Source organism: Oculina patagonica, chromosome 3 (genome assembly GCF_052425735.1).
Source record: "Oculina patagonica isolate OP01 chromosome 3, crgOcupat, whole genome shotgun sequence".
NCBI classification, from domain to species: Eukaryota; Metazoa; Cnidaria; class Anthozoa; order Scleractinia; family Oculinidae; genus Oculina; species Oculina patagonica.
Genome location: NC_135760.1, coordinates 7,650,998 through 7,673,398, shown reverse-complemented (window position 1 = coordinate 7,673,398; position 22,401 = coordinate 7,650,998). Strand labels below are relative to the sequence as shown.

The 22,401-nt window shown below is 39.6% G+C and overlaps 2 protein-coding genes across 2 annotated transcripts; both read right to left on the bottom strand.

Moving 5' to 3' along the window:
• Positions 1 to 563: 563 nt before the first annotated feature.
• Positions 564 to 7,941, bottom strand: LOC144646315 (uncharacterized). The gene is made up of 4 exons (XM_078505863.1): positions 4,603 to 7,941; positions 3,411 to 3,499; positions 2,982 to 3,061; positions 564 to 2,442 (listed from the first exon to the last, which is right to left on the bottom strand). The coding sequence occupies exons 1-4, from the start codon at positions 7,706 to 7,708 to the stop codon at positions 2,367 to 2,369; spliced, it is 3,351 nt and encodes a 1,116-aa protein (XP_078361989.1). The 5' UTR covers positions 7,709 to 7,941; the 3' UTR covers positions 564 to 2,366.
• A 1,149-nt stretch (positions 7,942 to 9,090) lies between these two features.
• On the bottom strand, positions 9,091 to 22,401 carry LOC144646319 (uncharacterized). The gene is made up of 13 exons (XM_078505866.1): positions 22,196 to 22,401; positions 21,591 to 21,714; positions 20,241 to 20,324; positions 19,821 to 19,903; positions 18,885 to 18,907; positions 18,110 to 18,161; positions 16,162 to 16,241; positions 15,159 to 15,241; positions 13,438 to 13,567; positions 12,530 to 12,614; positions 11,258 to 11,367; positions 10,424 to 10,947; positions 9,091 to 9,984 (listed from the first exon to the last, which is right to left on the bottom strand). Exons 1-12 carry the CDS (start codon positions 22,251 to 22,253, stop codon positions 10,852 to 10,854), a joined length of 1,008 nt encoding a protein of 335 aa, XP_078361992.1. The 5' UTR covers positions 22,254 to 22,401; the 3' UTR covers positions 9,091 to 9,984; positions 10,424 to 10,851.

Here is a 22,401-nt window from a genome sequence, read left to right as displayed (position 1 = left end):
TTACGACTTAGACTTTTTCTTTGTTTTTACACTTCCATAAGCGGGCACCCCGAAGAAAATCCTACAAAAATCTCTGTTTCTTGTTTTTATTAATTAACTTCACATTGCCGTTCCTCACAATGATGTTACAGTAATCACAGTTACCGTCAGTACCATATTTTGGTGTTTGTTTTGTCGTCATCCACATCTGTCCGGTTATTGTTAGCTGGGTAGGCTCCCGTAAGCAGCCATCTATCGGACTCTATCCTCTACAACTCTGGTGACCGCTTACGAGAACCATTCTCGTAAGCGGCCAGCTCCAGTTACGGACACTACTTTCGCGTCCCGAGGGTGTCCGCTTACGAGAGCTTCGACTGTATGGTTTTTCCGATTTCGGGGAAAAAACTAGCGCATGCGCGTGCAAGTTTTCCTGGACCCTCTCTTCTCGCGCCTGGGTTCAACCCCTATAAAGGGAGCGTAGAAGAGAGAGTTCAGGGACTGGACTTGGAATTCCGGAGATAATTATTTCCTCGAATGTACATCAAAAAAGAATTACAGTGGGAAATTAATTAGCGTCGAATAATGTATTTGTGCTTTTTAGATAATAAGAAATTTAAAATAGGTCTACCGATGTACTACTCTTAATCTCCAGTTTGGGTAGAAGTAGGGGAAGAGGGAAAAGATGTTTTTGGGTGAGTGTGTCCCGCCAGATGAGGTAGGCACCAGCTTTGCATAGTTTAATGTTCAAGCAAGCAACCCTCGACGATAATAGTCCGGTATACGTTGGATCAATAGTGATCTAATTAGTTTAACAAACAGAATAATGAAGTTAAAAGCAGAGACCGATACGACTTTGAATTAGTGAATTTTGTGTACAAACCAGCCTTCTTCAGGTACCTGAAGAAGCCTGGTTTGGCCAGTCGAAATAAAGTACGCAGAATTTAGTAATTTAACATTGTATCGGTCTCTACTTTTAAATTCATCACCGGTTTTGCACCCTATTACAACCGTAATTCTTGGTACATGTATTCCTGTCTATCGCTTGGGTGTATACAAAATTAGGCTAGGGGGCTAGGGAAGGGGTAGGGGAGGGAATTACTAAATTGATTTGGAATTCTAGCGTGGTATACCCCAGCGAAAATTTCTCCTTTCCTCTTCCCCCCGTGGATAATCTTGTCCTTGTAAAACTAGACTTAAAAAGCCGTTTGGTAAAATTATCAATAAAAGAAACTGACCTTTTAAAACAAATCAGTACTACTGCTTTATCATTTAATTTTTCTTCCCTCAGTTTCAGCCGTTAAAGTCTAGATGCTTAGTTTGGAAGCGAAACCAAGCACTACCCTCGTATATACTGGCATGAACATTTCCTTTCGCTGCCCCATGTCTATACGAAAGGTCAAACAACTGTTTACAGTTTTAAATTGCTTAGCTTTTAATTGCTTAGGTGGTTGTGCATAGGGCTGTCTAAGAGATGCTCGAAATTTCCCAAAACGTTGCTTGAAAGTTTTTAAAAGTTGTCTCAAAATGAAAACAGTTGCTTGAAAGTTGCTCCAAAACAGGGGGGGGGGGGGGGGGGGGGGTGAAGAAACTCCCTTTGTTACACGACTAAAAAAAGGGGTCATAGCGGTGCCGGGCAACCAAATGTGCGCAGTAGCTATCGAATGGTTGCTAAGGGCACAGTGAATAGCTTGAAAAAATCATTGTCTAGTTCGCATGTCTTTCTGGCAAAAGTAGGGCTTGCGAATTATACCAATTAAAAATAACTCCAATGATTCTGAAATGATTTACCATTTTTTGGTTTTTAAATGTCAACCGTGGCAAATTTTTCGCTTGGTATTCCACGCCGCCAAAACATTCTCAGTGACGTGAAACATCAGGTGAGAAATCAGTGGCGTGAAACATCAAACGCAAACACCGCCACTTTTCGCATTTCACACGCATACAGTCATTGCTATTTAAATCTTTCTGAGAAAACAAAACTTTGGGTGACGTCTTTCTTAGCAACGGCTACTGATATAGACTAGCACCGTTTCCAGGCAGTGCTATGTCTCCAAAGAAAAGTGCCGACTTCCCCACCCCCCTGCTCCAAAAGTTCCAAAACGTTGCTTTTGAAGAAGAAAAAATCTTCAGATATATGCTTATTTCCATTTGAAGGTAAAATTTATAAGCATTTTCATGCAATTTTTAAATTGCAGTTAAAACTGCAACAGAAATATCTAAATAACATTTTAAGGCAAAATTTGTTGATGCAACGTAAAGTACTTCAGCGTAAAAGTTTATCAAAAGCAAACAAATTAACAATATCGTCGCTGTCATTATTATTTTACTAGCATAAGAGACCTAATTTTAAGCTATAAGAGACCCAAGTTTCATTCTGTCTTCCAGGGCTAGGTCTGATCATCCAAGTCACCAAAATCCTTTTGTTCTTTTGGGAAATTGTCATCTCTTGCCAATGCAGAGTACCTGGGGAAACAGACAACTAAATGCTTAGATCACTGCAGTAATTTAGCCATAGCCTGCAAAACTCGAAATTTAGCTACCTGCTATTGTATTTGAAAAGACGAAAGGTAGCTATCATCACAGACAGAGATGAAGCGCTTGTTGTGAAGATTTCACTGAGAATAAGTGTTAAAATATTAGATTTTAAATTTTGCTATTACATTTTTCTGAGCCTAGAATTGCAGCAATTTTTTGTGCTCGATGTTCGGAATTTTAAAAGGATGACAGGAACCAGGCACAATAATTAGTAACGGCTGCTGATTAAAATGAGAACGAAGTTAAAAAGTTAAAAAAAAACGATGAACAGTAGTGGCAACATCGCAGCCAGCAAATTCTGCCGGTCAGCAGCTTTTATATCAATGAAAACTCCACGACTGACACAAGCTCGCCCCCAGAATCTTCTCGGCGATGAAATTTCAAAATGGCGGTCTCGTCATGCGTCCAGCCGCCATCTTTAAAGCGATGTAGACCCTTGGACGAGGTTGGAACTGACACACCCGTACCTGTTGCTTGTTGATGTTGTGCATGCTCCAGACGGACTGCCTCCCGGTCCGAGTGAGTTGCTTCCGTAGTGCGTAGGGTGCTGAAAAAGCAAACAGCTTAGATCAAATATTTACATCCTGAGGCTAAAACCAACATTTTCCAACTGTTTAGCGTGCTTTATGCAAACTTCTCCTTTATTCGGAGAGTTTTGTCCTAGGACAAGACGTCTTCTTTGAATATCTGGCTTAACTGAGCATAGATTGAAAAAGAAATCGTCATCGATATTCAACATCTCGACAATTGCAAAATAGAAAAACACCTTTCTTCAACTTTTCCCTTCAGATGTCGTGTAATAATCGTGATGACTGAAACACATCCTCTTGTTTGACATGGTAAAAAAGGGGCAATAGAGCCCTTATTATTTGAAACTTCCTTAGGTTCATGCTTACATTTCTTGGTCCTCTGCCAACAGTTGTCCAGTGGTCATCAGCTTGTTGACAATTATTGGACCATGCACCATCTTGACTGCCAACATTCCCTAAAGATTACCACACTCTTTTGTAAGTCACTCTTTTGTAACAACAGCAAAAAGCTTTTTTCTTTAGCTGGTGGCCGGCCTTGCCAGTCCTACATATATATAATCAGCCCAGTTCTATGTGTTCTCGCTTATCCCGATGGCAGCGCAAGGACCATTCTCGTCCCCATATAGCCCTTTCGTTTCTCTTAGCCTGCTTGGCACGAGAAAATGAAGGGCTCTGGAGACATAGGATTTTTGAATTAATTCGAATTTGTTGATTGGCTGTTTGGTGCAAAGAACTCTTATTCCTAAACGGAAGTCGAAAACGTAACGACTCTCTCGTACATTCTTTTAAAAAGTCCTAGAATCTAGGACTGTATAAAATCTTGTGTCCCCAGAGCCCTTCGTTTTCTCGTGCCAAGGCTCAGCCGGCTATAGCTAAGAGAAACGAAAGGGCTATGGGGACGAGAATGCAAAAGGACGCGAGTCCAGATTTCCCTGAGCCAAGAACTCCTAAATGAACAGGTCATTATTTCGACGATAGGAAGGGCTGGTACAAATATGCAAGAAAACAGGGAGCGAGGGCACATATTTTTATGCACGCATATTAGGGAGGTTAAAGGGAGTGAGCGGTATCGATTGGGTAGGGGCAGCTAAAAATGTGCTTAATTAGAGGGGAGGGTCAGGAGGATTTGATCATAGCCTCCTCCCTCTGTTTGCACCAGCCCTTCCCCCTCCCCTAAATAATGACCGGGCCCCTAAAGACGCTCAGCTTGATAACTTCATTTGATGTAATATGCAAGCTCTGAGGCAATTTATTAACGCTATTATCACATTTTGTCACGAGACACCCGACCGATTGAGTGACATAGCGGCCTGACAGAGCAGCGTTGGAAGGCTGCCTCACATCCGCACTGAATAATTTAATAATATGATTTTTATCCTAGCAATTTTCTGAGTTTATCCTTCATTTCAATTCGAGTGACTTCTATGGTGCATGGACTAATCGTACCGTTGTTGTAAACGTTACTTTTGCATTCAATGCATTTAAGAATTTTCTTGTGTTGAAGGTAAAATACGCTTCTGCCTGTTGCGGGGCAGGATATCTATCAGTTTGTACATACCTATTTCGATGTTATGCTGTGAAAGGCGTGGTAGCCTACTGGTGAGTACTCTGGATTCCGAGTCATGGCCATTCCCATCGTGTTGAATTCTTGGGACACGATGACAAACATCCCATCCAGAAGAAGTGGTAGTTGTTAAGGAGTTCGCATTGTTCTCGGCTTCTACGCTGTGGGTGCTTTTACGAGGAAACTTGTCTTCTGGGAATTCATCTGGATAACGATTAATAAATGCTAAGATCTCGGATTTGTTGTTCAGCTCACCTATCGGCTTTCCACGTCTAATCGCCATCTCAAGCCCTTGTTTCATCGAGGCTAGGGCTTTTTCTTTGCTCTTTTCTTCTTTCTCCTTGTGTTTTTCTTCGTACAGAAAAGCCCACTGAGTTTTCAACTTGACGTTCCACATGTAATTCTCCTCTAATTCGCTTTCTGCAACACATTCTGCCTTTTGAAGCAAATCTGTGGCTTCTTTTAAGTTGCCTTTCATTCGCTGACAACTTGCAAAGTTTATAAGAGTCAAGACCATTTCTTTGTGGTTGTCGACGCCCAGTTCCTTCATCATTAATAGTGCCTTTTCATAATACTCGTGAGATTTGTTTAACTCAGCCTCACCAAGTTTTTCTTCGGTCTCATCTATACACATTTCAGGACGTTGACCGAGATAAAGGTAAATGTCTGCGATGTTTTTAATACATTCAGCAGTCATAAGATGTTTACCGAGACATTTGTAAAAGAGATCTAGTGCTTCTTCAAACTTGTTCCTTGCTTCCTTATACTTTCGATGACGCTGTGCGAATCTTCCCGCATAAAAATGGGTTGCTACCATCTCTGGGTGATCTTTCAACCTGTCGGAATCACTGCAAATTTTCATCGCTTGCTCGACTTGTTGCTGTAGCTGCTTGCCCTTCCCCTTCTCTGATAGGAAGCGAGCATTGCTGTTTAAATAGTAAACTTCTGAGATCGGATTTTTCTCAAATTCCCTGCGGTTATTGGAATAAATCTCCTCGGCACTCTTCATACAGCGTTCATACTCATTTTTATCTCCAGAAATCTTGCGATGTTCATGTCCAAGGAGACACAAAAGCTCCACAGTATGCACGGGTTGATTGCTTGAATCAGTTGAGCTGAGTATGCCTTTTAAAACTCTGGTGTAGAATTTTGGAAGAACACACTTCTCCAGATACATACAATTCTGTAGCAAATTCGCAGCAATCGTTACTTTGGTCAGCTCCAGGGCATCTGGATCTTTCTTTTCCATTCCTTCTACGTATACTTGAAGAAAGTGCTCAAAGTTGTGTCTGTCTTCATTAAAGGAAACAAGAGACTGTTTGCAGGTATCTTTGCCCCAGTACAGATTAGCGTTGTCAGCCAGGCGAGACATAAAGTGAGCACAGGACAATTTCTTTCCCTGATTTAAGAGTGCGGGGTACCTGTCCGAGGCAACTTTCGGCACAAAGGTTTGGATAAGCTGATGCACTTGATATCTGCCTAAGCTCGGCTGCTCGACAAGAGATCTATTTTTGAGTTCGCGTAGAATTGAGATGGACTTGGCATCTGTTGTACAGTCTACAATCAAAGACTTGGCCGCAACAGAATCAAATGAACCGGGAAAGGCACATAGCAGAATGAGGGCTTTTTGTTCCAAATCGTCTAGAAACATAAAAGAACTCTTGATCGATTTTTCGACTGAGGTTTGCTCGGTGGACCTTCGATCGACTTGGAGGGCATCCGAAGGCTCTTTTTCGAGGGTTTGTATGTACTCATCTTCGTAGTAGCCGTCTGAGAGCAACGAGCCAGCAATGCACAGGGCTAAAGGGTGAAAACCTAAAAGCTCGACCAATTTTTCAGCCTTGCAAAGTTTATTCCTAGTTTCCGGACCATGGATTCGAGAAAGAAGAAGTTGCCTCGCCTCTTCTGCTGGCAAACAGCCCAAACGAACACTTGTGTCCTGTAGTTGATTATGAGTACAAGCCTTTCCAGAAGTAATAATAAATGTGACATTTCGTCTTGAGAATGTCCTTATCTTCTCCAAGACACCCATAAACTCTTTGCAGTCAGCACCTTCGAGAACTTCATCTGCATTGTCAAGAACGAAAGTGACTTTTGTCACTTGTTGCTTGCTCCAGGTAAGAAGCCAGTGCTGGGGATTCTCGGGCGGTTGCATCTGGTTCTTACTGCAGGCGAGTGTCATCAACGTAGCTACATCGTGCAAGGTTGTCTCTGACCTTAACGAGCAGAACAGCACCGTACGATCGTTCTCTGGCTTGGCTAATTTATGAGCCGCTTTCTTGGCTACTGTGCTTTTTCCAAAGCCCGGTCCGCCAGTAATCCAGACAACAGGCACCGATTTAATTTGGATGACTTCTGTAACTTGTTGTATCTCGCGCAAACGACCAAACATAAGTTCTTCGGGAAGTTCGTCTGGAAGGCAGCTTGGCACTTTGGATGACTCTTGCTCCGTTTCAAACTGCACCAGTTCGTTATCAAGTTCCTCCCACTTGTTGACTTGTTCCTCCACTCGACGTTGTATGACGTGATCTATAGGATCGTTCTTCAGGCGCTCAATCCTCTGCCGGTAGGCGTAGCCGTGGGCGTACAGCTCAAGTGCCTCCAAGGAAGAAGATATTTGCTTCCATTTGTCTTCAAATTCATCATTAGGAATGCCGGTAGAAAATCTGTGGCACAGCTTATTACGGAAACATTTGATTCTAGTAATGTTGGCCTCCACACTCTCATCATCGCCGGCAGGCATTTTGTGCCATCCATTTAAGGGTGCCGTCAAATGACAAATTTCTCGAATTAACAAATGCAAAAGCGTGATATCAAATGTTTCCGAATCTGGTGGGTCGCCTGAAGGAGGAAATAACTGTTCCCACTGGTCAACAAATTTTACACGTTTCGACAGCTTTAGGCGATCGTTGATTAATACGTGCTGTAATGTCGCCTGCGGATGAATAGAATGAAGAAACTCCCTTAGAGCACGCGTTCCTCCATCAATCAGAAGTCTTGCCAGTCTTGTGCCATTCGTCTTCTCTTCCGACACATCATACACGGATGACACAGACGCACTAGCAGAAGAACAGGAAGAAGCTGCGGCTGCAGCTGCCATGTTCGTCGCTTCACTTCTAAATTCTTAAATAGAAACAATCTGCTGTCAAATTTCCAAGATATTTCGTTTGACTATGATATAACGAGCTACGTTTGAATTCACCGAGCTGCAGATAACTGGGAGTTTGGACCACATCTGATCATGGGTCAATCACGAATGTGTCCTTTAAGCGAAGCATTTTGTTTCCACAACGAGCAAACCAGGGCGTCTCAAAATACTAAGAAATAACTTGATGACAAAGCACTTTCAGTTTCTGACAAACAGAGTTGTTTTGAATTTGAGAGTCAAATTAGCATGTCTGTCTCTATTCAGGCAGGGGTCAATTTTTCAGCCAATAAAACACGATTTAGCTCTCTTGGTCATGGTCATTGCCGATTGTAAGTAATGACATACAGCTGTATATTGTTAGTAAATTTATTTCTTTTATGCCAATTCACTTTAGATAGAACCGGAAGATGTCTTGTGTATACACTTTAGTACTGAGCTCAAAGACATTTTATTACTGTCGAAAGTTTCTCGGAATGCAAGGAATGACAGCGACGCTTCTCGAAAACTACTTATTGTTGAAGCAGGCAGTGAAAAACAAAACCTTTGTCCTCTTGACTATACTTTTCAATACAATAACGGAAGTTTTTTTATAGCTGGGGCTGCTCAACAACTAACTGTTGGTGCATACGGTTTGTAATGTTGTGCACCAAGTCGAACCAAGTTATTAAACTTTCCTTCAGGCACAATGATTTAATTATTCAATGTTCCATGATTCGACCACAACAAAAGATCTGTTGTTTTAAATCACGTCAACGTATCAGTGGCCCCTTTCTCTAGGTTTTTGGTGATTACGTAGATACAGTTGATTAAGTACCCTTTAATTTGCCTTGTGATTATGATAATTAGTGACAGTGGGTAAATAAGCCCCTATAAAAAAGCCCAGCTACCCTGTGGATAGTTTTTTGGACGAGTCACATCTTTGTACAGCAGTTAAGCAACTAGGAGCAAATGAAGCACCTTTTCTGCCAGAATCAACACGCGAATAATATATCGTGCACATTCGGAGCATGTGCAAACACTACAATCAGCCAACTGAATATATAAGAAGGCGGATGATTTGTCAAGGGTAAATTTGTCCAAAAAAAGTCTAGAATCTAAAATCAACACTAGTATGCTTGCATGTGATTTATGCAGCGGCATTTAGGGTAGACAAGTTTTTATGTTCGGATATTGCCTGCATCAGTGGCATTTTACAGATGAGATTAAAGTGTTTCCTCAACATTGTTGGTATTTCAATGTGACTAAGGATTTTAAAAAAATTTGCTCATGGAATATGGCCATAAAAATAAAACTACAAAATAGTGTAGCATTATGGTTCATGGAAAATGCGTACGTTGTCTTATTAGCTACAAATTTTATTTGTAAAACTGATAAAGTAAGGTAAACTCTTATTTAAGCAGGGTAGCCCAATTCAGCTCGTAGGCTGGTATCCAGTGGGGCCCTGCATTAAAAAAAAAATAACATAAAAATTTAAAAGATAAAAACTTCTAAGCTAAAATACAATTTACATGAAAATTTAAAAAGATTAAAAAATACCAAGCTAAATTACATTTACAGAGAAGGCTAAAAACGTTACTAAAATACTATGATAGGCGGCAAAAGGTTGTCGGCGTACACTAATTAAAGGAAGTTCGTTAAAAATCATCACTCCACGTGTTCAACCAAACAGGTTTTAAAGTCATTTTAGCATTGGTGTGAATTAAGAAAGTATGTGTAGTGCCAGATCAGAATACAAATTAAGTACTGGGTCTCAATATGCCCTATACATTCCATAATTGACCGAAAATCTTTGTTTCATAAATGTAGTTACACCGCCCAAATAACTTAAGAAACCCTACACTTTATAAATTGTCTAATAATTTCTAGCTTTTATTTAACTTATCTTGTTAGAGTTTTTCTTTAATAAAACAGGTTTCATTTAGCTAACTCAATTTACAAGACAGAATAAATTATAGTAGGAATTGAATGCAGTACCTTGCAATAAGATTTTTAGATAAATTATGTGCCATACATTTTTAAAAAGTAATTTAGAGTAATTTAGAGAATAATCCTTGTTTTTTACTGGCTGGAGAACAAATTCTACGGCAACTTTTTTAAGCAGTTGAGTTCCTGTGTTCTAGTGAGCAGTTTAGGGGGGGGGGAGGCACCTCATCTCGTGTCCTCTCCCCTTCAAGAATTGTACAGCTAATTTTGTTGACTGCCGTACCCACCAACCACAGTAACCTGACCTACTGTATTTTCTCGATTAAACGCCGGACCCCGATTAAATGCCGGCCTCGTATAAACGCCGGGTCAAAATTGCTAGTTTTTAAATAAATGCCGGGGGCGTTTGTTCGAGGTCCCGGCGTTTATTTGAGGTCAAGCTAACAAGTAAATATATTCTGTTTGCCACAAATCTTGATTGCAACATAACTGTTCAATCCGTAATAACAATGTAATAATGTACCCTTGGGTAATAATCACCTTTGGATACCCAGGGACAGTTTTTCGAGGACGAACGAAGAGAAAAATCGTCCCGCCTTGACAAAATGCCCCTTGGTCTCAAAGATCGGTAACAATAAATCAATCTGAGAAATTGGTAGAAAACTGCAGTCCTTTAATAAACGCCGGGCCCCGATTAAACGCCGACTTCAAATAAACGCCGGGGGTGTTTAATTGAGAAAATACGGTATTATAAACTTTGACTTGATGGAAGCACAATTGGAAGAAAAATGCAGGACCTTACACAAAGTCTTTCTCATTTGCATGGTGGTCATGTGGACAGTCAACAATGGCATACAACAAAAAGCCGCCTGCCTTACAGGTAAAAAATAATAGGCTGATCAATTTTTCAACAGTGCGTTAAAAAAAGACAATTTTCTTCAAGGCACTTAATCTTTTATTCCCCAGCCAGTGGAAACTTTAGGCTTTCTTTATATTCACAACTTTGTTGTTTTTCTTTGGCGCTGTTTCAGCATTTGAAATCATAATTGTATTGTGTACTAAAAAAAATAAGTGATCAATGTTTTTAAGTTAATAAACTGAGGTAACAGCATTATAGTTTGGCCTGGTATACATTGTAGCTCATAGTTGTGTGAGAGAACCTTATGTCATATTTAACTAGTTTCAACATCTCTACTCCGTTCAGTTGACTGAGAGTGGACAGAAAACAGAGAATCAACCTCACCACCTAGAACACTATACTGTGCTTCCTAGAAAAAAAAATAATGGAAAAGTAGTCAATATTAATTTTAGGGTCCATTTCCCAGACTATTGTTTTTCCAATTTTACAAATCCCAGTTCCAGTTCCATTGTTTCTTTGTTTGTGATCAGCCCAGTCCCGGGCATGTTATTAGGTACAGTTTTTGGCAAAGTTTACAAAAATTCTATGGAAGGAGTTCAGATTGAGCCACCCAAATTTTTCGAAATTAACTTTAAAGTTTAAAAATAAAATTTTTATCTATTGTAAAACAAGAAGATAATTAATAAATAAAATTATTAATATAAAGTTTGTATCCTCACCTGATCTAGTCTGAGGAACTCTGTCCTCAGCACAAGAAAGAAAATGATGACAGACGGAATGGAGAGGAACAATGCAAAATCAAAGACAGTCAGAAAAGCCCATGGAATACCTAGAAATAAACATAAGTACACGAGGTTTAAAAGAACTACTTTTAAAAGCACTGAGAAGGTATTTTTTAATAATTTGGTAGATCTGTCCCTCACACAAATAATTGTTGCAATCAAATAATTACCCCTATTGCTGTCTTCTAAATGGATACCTGAAAACGCTGATTTTTTTTTTCATCTTTGTAACACAAGTTTCACAAAAAAGGTTTTTTCTTTCATAAACCAACACTTAATTAACAACACAGACAACCGTATTTACTCAAAGGCGGCGCTTATTTGAGGGCAGCGCTTATTAAAAATTTGGACGCAACAAAGAATCTACTCTTTTACAGTAATTGAAAATAGCGTCTTTTGATTGTCAGTATTTGTCTCTTACTGAAGAGAAAAGTAGCGCTAGCCGTGCTGGCAAAGTTCGCTGCCTTCACAACATTTACAGAACAGCGTAATTTAAGAACGTTGGATAGAATTAAAGAACTGATGGGCGAACTGAAAAATATCGCTTTTGCAGGAAATAAATGTCCAAGTATGTTGAAGAGTTGCATTGAAGTGCTGTTTTTAGTAAAACAAAATTGCTCGAATAAGAGCCGCATCGGCACTGCCGCGCTTATTCGGGGGCGGCGCTTATTAACTTTTTTGTTCCAAATGCGGCGCTTATTTGAGGGCGGCGCTTATTCGGGGGCGACGCTTATTCGAGTAAACACGGTACTTCAAAAATATGCATAATTAAATAATAACTTAATTTAAATACTTGCAACAAAATTTGTTGATACTGATGATACTTACCAGTACATACTAAATACTAAATTGCATGGTTGAACCAGCAAACATCCATACCCACCAAAAGAAATGTCACTAAAAATTCCAAGGGGAAAGAGAGAGAGAGAGAGGGACAAGGGAGATAAATTTAAACGAAAAGCTAAAATGGAATTTCTAGACTGTTGGGGTGGGGGTTTCAATGGAAAACACCTTCCATTTGACAGGTACGGATATTTCGTGGAACAAAACCCTGCCTTTTACATTATTGCGATGTCTTCCTATAGTCTTCCTGATTTGAACTTTTTTAATTAGCACTTAATTTACAAAACTTAATACTACTGTTAATTAACAACTCAAGAGGTCTACCTAACAACTTTAAATTGTTATTAAAACCCTTTTCATACTCACATTTGCAACTTAATATGCAAAATGACCAAACAAAGGATGGAATATCTCCAGGCAATATGATTACTACTCCAACAACGAGAAGTATCTAATGTTAAAAAAAAAAAACAGAAAGCAGCAAGTTACAGATGCACACAAAAAAGGCTGCTATTGCCTAAAATGAGCCTTAAAAATCTATCATTGAGGTAGTGATTTGGTCCTTCAAAGAAAATGCATTTAGCAGAATTTGTTCAAAATGAATTTAAAGGTGATTCCCTAGTATTGCATTGCGCATCCTCACTGCGCAGAATTTTACACGTAATTAGCGCGCGCACATAAACAAAATGGCGGCTTTTTTTCTATGCGGCTTGGCTCGCGAGAGAGAAATCATTGTTTTCTTGTTAACGAATACGGTGACCTATCATTTTTTTCTCTTAGTTTGAGAGTATCGATCAAATTCTTTCTGCAAAATGAATACAGATCCAGGGCTGTCATTAAGTTTTTAAGCAGCCGTAACATTAAAGCTATCACCCGTAGCATTTTGTTCTGTATGCAAGTGTAACCTAACACCAATCAACATTTTCACCCGTAACATTGAGTGAGCTCAGCCATAACAGGTGTTACGGTTTACGGCCCTAAATGACAGCCCTGCAGATCAATTTCTATGGCAGAATAATACATACCAGTAATCAACGAAAACGTGTACTTTCCCAGTACTCACAAAGGAATTATTAAGGAATTGTGTGGTAAATACAAAGTCTTCCTGCTCCTAAACGAATACGGTGACCCCCCTTTTTAATTTCTAAATTTAACTTCCCTGAAAGTAAACAACAAACCGGCAAAGTTTGGTTAAAAATCTATGCACAGTTTTATTTCCCAGGAATTACCTTAAAGAAGATAAAATCCATAGATCTACTGTCATAATATCTTACCTTTGTCATAAGTGTGGGCCCTTCTTCATTTCTATTTGTGGCAATTAAAATCACCCAAACAACAGTTGTAATACACTGAGTCCACAATAAGCCTATGAACGTCCAGTACAATGCCTCAAGTGTTTTCTGGCTAACATTTTTTTCAAAAATAGACAAATTAAATGAGTAAATATTTAATTGACCAGTGTGTTTATGACGGTTAAAAACAAGAGTAGAAAGAGCATAGTAATTGAGACTCGATAAATATTATGATAATTATTCTATGCTACAGTCAACTCTCTCTTAACAGTCTGACACCTCTATAAGACTGACACCTCCATAAGACTGACACCTCTATAAGACTGACACCTCTATAAGACTGACACCTCTATAAGATGGACACCTCTATAAGATGGACACCTCTATAAGATGGACACCTCTATAAGACGGACACCTCTATAAGATGGACACCTCTATAAGATGGACACCTCTATAAGATGGACACCTCATTAAGATGGACACCTCTATAAGACGGACATCTGGTGTTGGTCCCGTCCTTGTTGTCTTCATTCATTTTACTGTAAATAAACTCACTATAAGCTGGACACTACTCTAAGACGGACAGCTGGAGCTGGTCCAGACGGTGTCCGTTTAAGAGAGAGTTGACTGTTTCTCTATTTTGATTGGCTCTGAGAAAGTGCTAATTCATAAAACCATTAAATATTTAGTGTGATGTTATATATCTACAGAAACCAACTACTACACAAGTCATGAATTAACTCATTAGCTCATTTAGACCATGGTTTGAAAAATTGACTGTACTTTTAAATGGACTTGTGGCAAAATTCATTTACATTACATCCTTTATTAAAAACCCACATTAATTAATTTACTGTGCCCTTCAAAAACGTGCAAACTTTGAAGTTCAAAGCCTGACTATCAATTAGTTTTTTACTGCCATTAAAAATACTAAGTAAACCAGTACAAGTGTATGAGATCTGGAACAGTATGAGTACAAGAGTATGGCAGTATGACTGTCTCACAGTACAAGAACAAAAAATTGAGAGAGTAATGGAATAAGAGTAAGACTAAGAGCGTGTTTTTTTATTCACAATTCTAGAATGAGAATGGCCAGAACGTGAAATGCGCGCGTTTTTCTATTCTGCATTTCTATTCCGTAATGGACAGAACGCCATTCCATCCATTCTGCTCCCAGGGGCAGAATGAACAGAATGTTGCAAAATAAAATCCAAGATGGCAGACGGCATAGCCTGCGTTTTGAGGGATGTGTCTCCTCTCCTTTGTGAATAGCACTACCAGAACATTCGACAACTACATTAAAGACTCCATACTTTCTTCCTCCTCTTTATTAAGGAGAAAAATTGCTGCGATCATGGCTGCAATGGCCCCTTCGCCAGCCGCCATATTTGTTACGCAAAGTTTACTTGTTGGCGTTTTTTAATACAGGCAATCCGGATTATTCCTAGCATTCTGTACCAATCATTCTTATTCCAGAATAGTGGCTAAAAAATGCGCCCTAACAGTAAAGGACTAAGAATATGTATAATTTTTTATAGATTTTATTATAGTGATTTTCGTGATTTTTTTTTTTTTTTAACATACAGTATTTGTAAAGCGCCTAGAGCAGGCCTGGATAGGCGCTATAAAAATGTTTATTATTATTATTATTATTATTTTTAATTCTAAGAAGTTACACTCAGGAAATACAATTTAGTACTTACAGGGCTTCCAGTAAGATCAGGAACAAAATTGCCAAAAGGAATTGTGTCACAAACAAAATTCCAGCTTTGTAGTTCATGAATTTCTGTACCATGCGAAATGGAAAGGTTGTTGATTATGAAAATGTATACTCCAATAGCAGTACTGCACTTTGAAGAAACAACATTGCCAAAAGGAATGGTTAATGTGTACAAACATACCACCATCTTTGTAGAGGCCCTGCCAGGGTAGATTCCGACAAGCGACATGGCCCAAAAAGTAGCAACAGCATACTAATAAAATCGCGACAAACGACAACCCTTATAAAAAAAACCCTTAAATTTCTACAAGTACAAGCAATTTTCCTTCAATTTAACTACCGACAGCGACACGAAGAGCGATAAAACAGCGACACGGGACATTTTTAACTTAAGACAAGCGACACAGGAGCCCCCCTGGCAGGGCCTCTTTGTAGTTCATGAATAACTTCATCTTCAGCAGGAGAAATAATATTATGTCATGTTCAAAGCTCTCAATAAGGGCACTTTATATGTACTGCAGGATTCTCGTCTATTCTAATAAGGTTTTCCCCAATTAGCTTTTCAGAGCTAAAGTTGTATGACACTTGAATAAAACTTTTATAATAGTATGTTCAGCCAGTCAGTATATTGGGTAAAGTAACAAGTTGGAACACTGTAAAAGCTCTAAGCCTCCCTCTCTGAAAAGATCCAGGATGTCAGTTCTTTTAATATGGTCATACTGCCCCATCCCCCCCCCCCCACCCCTACTCAAGAAGTGCATTGGGAACAAGGTGGCGTTAAGCAAAACACGTCCTGGGACTGAAACCAAGATATGTTTGGAACACATTCAAAATACTTCAGACATCTTCGAAAATCTTTGGACATGGTTGTGTTGTCTTCAGAAATCCTGGCACTCTCAGGATAAAAAATCTCACCCCTTTGACCCAGAAAAAGTTGGCAGTTATATTTATGACCACAAAATTTATTTGGTTAAACAAATATTCACCCTTGTTGCAATGACAAGGTCTGATCCTAATACACTGTCCTCTCCTGAATTGAAACTGTTTATTTCTTGCTGAATAAATCCTATCAGTAAAAAAGAAAGAAAATAAGTTCTCTTGTACATTGATTATGCAACATTCTGTACAATAGAGCAATTTTGAGTGATTAAGTAAAACCAAAACCAAAGTAATCACTTTAGCCAATCAATAAAAACACCCTGAAAATCCAGTGAACCAATTAAAACTTGAAGTGAATACATGTCACTGACACAAAGCGTGGAAAAATGTGTGAACAAGTCATGACTGGATTTGATTTTCCTTCAAATGGTTAAGAATGTGGCATGAATTTTGTAAACCAATCACTTAGTATAGAAATACAAGCAAATGTTAAAAACTATCGACACTTATCATGCTCCATATACCAAGTCCCAGGTGATGCCAGGCAATCCGAATAATAGTTGTCATTTGGGATAACAAGGACAGTTTGATCAGTTGGGACTGTAAGGTCAGTTGGGACAACTGAGATAACTAAGACAACCAGGACAGGTGGAATAATTGGGACAACTGGAAAAGCTAAGGCAACTGGGACAACCAGGAGAACTGGGAAAATTCAGACAACCGGGACAATAGGGACAACCAGGACAACTGGGACAGCCGGGACAATCGGGACAACTGAGACAATTCAGACAACAGGGACAATTTAGACAACTGGGACAATTAGGACAATTTGTAGAACTGGGACAATTGGGATAACCAGGACAGCTGAGACAATTCAGACAACAAGGACAATTTGGACAACTGGGACAATTGGAAGAACCGGGACAACTGGGCTGACAATTGGGACAACTGGGACAATTGGAAGAACGGGGACAACTGGGACAATTGGGACAGCTGGGACAATTGGGACAATTGGGACAGCGGGGACAACTGGGACAATTGGGAGAACTGGGACAACTGGAACAATTGAGATAATTGGGACAATTGGGACAACTGAGACAATTGGGAGAACTGGGACAGCTGGGACAATTAGGTCAATTGGGACAGTCGGGACAATCGGGACAACTGGGACAACTGGAAGAACTGGGGCAATTGGGACAATGTACTGGGAAAATTGGGACAACTCGGGCAACTGGGACAATTGGGATAACTGGGACAACCAGGACAACTGGGACCATAAAGACAACTAGGAACAACTGGAAAAACTGAGACAATCGGGACAACTTGGACAACTGGGACAATCGGGACAACTGGGACAAACCCGACAATCGAGACAACTGGAACAACCGGGACAATTGGGATAATTAGGACAACTGGGACAATTGGGACAATTGGGACAACTGGGACAACTGGGACAACTGGGATAATTAGGACAACTGGGACAATTGGGACAATTGGGACAATTGGGACAACTGGGACAATTGGGACAATTGGGACAATTGGGACAATTGGGACAACTGGGACAATTGGGACAATTGGGATAATTAGGACAACTGGGACAATTGGGACAACTGGGACAATTGGGACAATTGGGATAATTAGGACAACTGGGACAATTGGGACAATTGGGACAACTGGGACAATTGGGACAACTGCGACAATTGGGACAATTGGGACAACTGGGACAATTGGGACAACTGGGACAATTGGGACAGTTGGGACAATTGGGACAACTGGGACAATTGGGACAACTGGGACAATTGGGACAATTGGGACAACTGGGACAACTGGGACAATTGGGACAATTGGGACAATTGGGACAACTGGGACAATTGGGACAATTGGGACAACTGGGACAATTTGGACTGGGATAACTGGGACAACAGGGACAATTGGGACAACTGGGACAATTGGGACAACTGGGACAGGTGGGTTAACTGAGACAACTGGACAAATGGACAACTGGGACAGAGATATACAAATATATGAAATCAAATTTCCAGTATTGTAATTTACCTGCTGATCTATACTTCCATTGATGATGTAAGGCCCATGACAAACACAGAACCTACAAAATTAAAATAAATTTTATTTTAATTATATTTCCAGGGTCATATTTCTTTAAGGGTACAATATTATTGCAAAATGCAATGTTGCACCAGACACCACTGATGCAAGAAGCAAGATAATAGAGATTTATCTCTTAATAGGTAATTAATTTTTAAGTGCTGGAAAATAGGCTCCCAGGAATTTCCTTCTGAGTGTTAGCACAAGAAAGGAAGTCGGGGACCACACAAGGCAAAGAGGAATTATTTTCTACAACCTCTGGATTAGATCATCGTTACTCTAATAAGTCGGCCAAGATGATAGTTAAAAGTACCGGTAATATTTTAGGAAGCAGAGGGAACCATTGAACAATGTCCATATTGAGAACCAGAGAAGAAAGTGATTGAGAAATGATTTAAGTTATACTCATAGCAGAGGAAGAAACCATTAACCAGTGAGGTCTTTGTATTTAAAATTTGAGGTACAACGAAAAATGTTGACAAGGCTGGCATAGACTCTAGAAGGGCAATTATGCCTACTGTAAAAGGCTTTCTGAGAAAATGCTTTGTCCATAATACAAGTTAAATAAATATATATTTGGCAAAATTTATCAAATAATCTTTATTAATGAGCAACATTTCCATTTTTATTAGCTTGTAAACTTGATCAAATATAAAAATAAATGTAGTTACTTTTTTAATATACTATTTTTTATTATTAACAGCTCTTTGGACTATTCTCTTACCTCTAAAGATTTCAAGGCTCCATCTAAAAGAAAAGTCAAATAAAACGTCAGTCAAAGATAAACTTAAAAACTGTATGCTGAAACAATGTCCAGGACTGTGGTATATAATACTTGAAGAGTAAACAATTTACATGCTACTTTTTTCATAGAAAACTACAAAGAGCATATCCCGAGTTTCCGTAGCACTAAGCAACTAGGAGTATTTCTACTCTCCCCTGGATGGGATGCTAGTCCATCGCAGGGTTATCCCCAGCAGTAAATCTGCCGGTACCCATTTGCACACCTGGGTGGAGAGGGGCGCTGTGAGAGTAAAGGCATTGAAGTGACCGGGTCAGGTCTCTAACCTGGACCAATCAATCCAGAGTCCAGCACACTAACCATTCGGCCACCATGCCTCCCACTACTTCTGGCCAATAAAGTCGCCACAAAACTGCATCAGGTCACAAATTTCACACCCCCAAAAGACCTTCACACTACCCCATCACAATTTGACCTAAGTCCCCTTTGGGGTTTGAGTTTTTTAGTATAAAAAAGATTAAATTGAATTGGCATAGTTAATCTATGTTTACGTAGTAATATCTGAACTTAATTACATTTGAACAGAAAATTGGAAATTTCCATGAATATGCAGTTAGACCCTGCTAATTCTAACTTGGTCATTTCGAATTCCCCGTTATTTCAAACTAAAACCCATTTCCCTTGAATTTGCCCTTCACTCATTTACTATCGGCTATTTCAAACTCCTGCTGTTTCAAACTATTTTTTATTTCCCCTGACGATTCGAAATAACAGGCAACCTCGTTCCCAGCGTCTATCTCTCCATGCCTGCCCCCCCTGGGGGGTGGGGAGAGAGAGACCCTGTGAACAAAGTTGAATAACAGGGTTCAACTGTATTTTCCAAGGAATGGTTGTAAACAGTGAAAAATCAATACGTACCTGCTATAAAATAGACCATTAGTTTTGTTGGTTGATTATCATTTTTCGATGTGATGCCATAAATGACTGCTCCTACAACTGATCTAAACAAAACAACACAAAAGTCAAGGATTTTTTGGGGGAGGGGGGGGGGGTACATGTTACTGTAATGAGTCTCCTTTTAAGCCCATTGACACAGGTCGGTGCCAACATAAAACCTCGGTACCTGTGACAAACGTCGGCCATTGCTCCACTACTGACGTCACCACCTTTGACCAAAAAAGGCATTACTTATACTCAATCTCTACATGATGAAAAGATCTTTCCAATATGATATCCAGAGCAGTGTGCTTGGATTGGGCTCAAAATATGTGTGCTTAGAAACACTTAGAAATTTGTGTGAAAATCTGGGAGGAAAATAACTGCCTTCCTGATTCTTACCTTACGAATAGGACTGTGAAGTAAGCAATCCAAGCAACGTTAGAGATAACATTACTTCGCACCTTCAGATTCAAGACTGTAACACTGAAACAGAACAAACAGAAATTTTAAAAACAGGACTGTATACAACAGCCAGTGATCAGACTACAGCCGACCAAAATGTGGCATGTCCAACAAGTCCCAACTATAGCCGGACAGCTTTTCCAGCCAATTTGTCTTTCTTTTTTTACACCAGTGACTACTGTTTATAACTTAAGTGATGGTGACAGGGTGACAGTGACAGAGTGATGGCGAAGGTTTGACAGTGATAGGGTGACTGAGCAGGGAGATGTTGACAGGGGGATGGTAAAAGGGGTGACCATGACAGGGTGTCAGTGACAGGGTGATGGGGACAGGATGAGAGAACAAGGTGACATTCACAGGGTGATGGTGACAGTAACAAGATGATAGTGACAAGGTGATGGTGATAGGTGATGGTGACAGGGGTGATGCTGCTAGGGTTACAGTGATAGGGTGATGGTGACAGGGTAACAGAGCAAGGTGATGGTGACAGGGTGATGGCGACAGTACCAGGATGATAGTGACAAGGTGATGGTAATGGGTGATGGTGACAGGGTTACAGTGATAGGGTGATGGTGACAGAGGCAAAGGTGACAGGATGAGAGAATGACTGGATGAGAGAACAATTAAGGTGCCCAGCTGGGGGAGTACTCCGGCTTGTAAATGACGGGGATGATCGAAGGATTTTTTTGGGTTTGAAATTTTCGATTCTGGGATTTTTTTGGGTAAGAAGATTTGGCAAGTATTTTTTTGGGTGACTTGATTCAAATAGGGGATCTTTTAGGGCATTAAAAACAAACTTAAGTGCTTTGGCACGGCCTTGGCGTATTTCTGGTATGATGAATAATCAAACGCAAGCGTTATTGCCCCTCCTGGCAATTTAGGGGTAATTTGACAAGGGAGTTTTTTGGGGTTATTTTTGGTCCAGGGATTTTTTTGGGTAATGTCCGAAGACTTAGGGATTTTTTTGGGTCCTGAGTTTTGCCTTCATTCGATCATCCCCGTCATTTACAAGTCGGAGTACCCCCCCTGGGACAAGGTGACGGTGACAGGGTAACAGTAACAGGGTGATGGGGACAGCATAACAGTGAAAGGAGACCCTGACAAGAGTTAAAGTGACATGGGTGACAGCCACAGTGAAGTGCTGGGTGTGAGGTGATGATGGTGACAGCGATGGCAATGGTGGCAATGACAGTGACTGGTGATCGTGATAGGTGGAAGGTGAATAATAAATATGAAATTAGATAATAAATAATTATTTTTTATATAAACCATGGATCTGCCACTGACCTGTTGTATTTGAAGTGTGTAACTAAGCTCGACAAGATACAAACAGCTGCAATTGTTATGTAAATAATTGAGGTCACAGGATGGTGCAGTTCCCCAAGTTTTACAGCAGTGTCTTTCCCACTACCTGCATGTACAAAAAATAAGAAGACAACATTTCATAATCTTTATAGCTTATTAATTAGCTCAGATTTCACTTGTTTTAGCGAATTTAGTGATCTTAGCTCATGTGCATCAAGTTTACATTACGTACTTCAATGGAGAGCAAGATCAATGATATAAAATTGGCTTATCTGCATAAAATAAGATTAAAATTTAAAATCTTTTCCAAACTCAAAAGAATAGTTCATTGCTTACAAAAAAAAAATGAAAAAAAAAAAAAAATAAAAAAAAAAAAAAAAAAAAAAAAAAACCAAAAAAAAATAAAAAAAAAAAAAAAAAAAAAAAAATTTTTATAACAAAACAAATTTTTTTTTTTTTTTTATATTTTTTTTTTTTTTCCCACCAAAAAATTTTACTACCCCCGTCCTTTCTTCCTTCCTAATCAGAATATACAACAAAAAAATGTATTATTCTATTATGGGAAAAAAAGACAGAAGTGCTCTTACAGTTTCCGTTTAGTCCATGAAGGTCAGCCACAAAATTGGATGAGTTTGTGCAGCACATTGTACAGTTGTACTAGTAGTTCCAAACTTTGGAACAAATTACATTGCACATTTGCACTTTACAGGCTGTTTCATGTTGTAGAACACACTAATAAATCCTCGCCATGCACGGCAATGTACGGCTTGAAAAAGAGCAAGCAAGGCAAAGC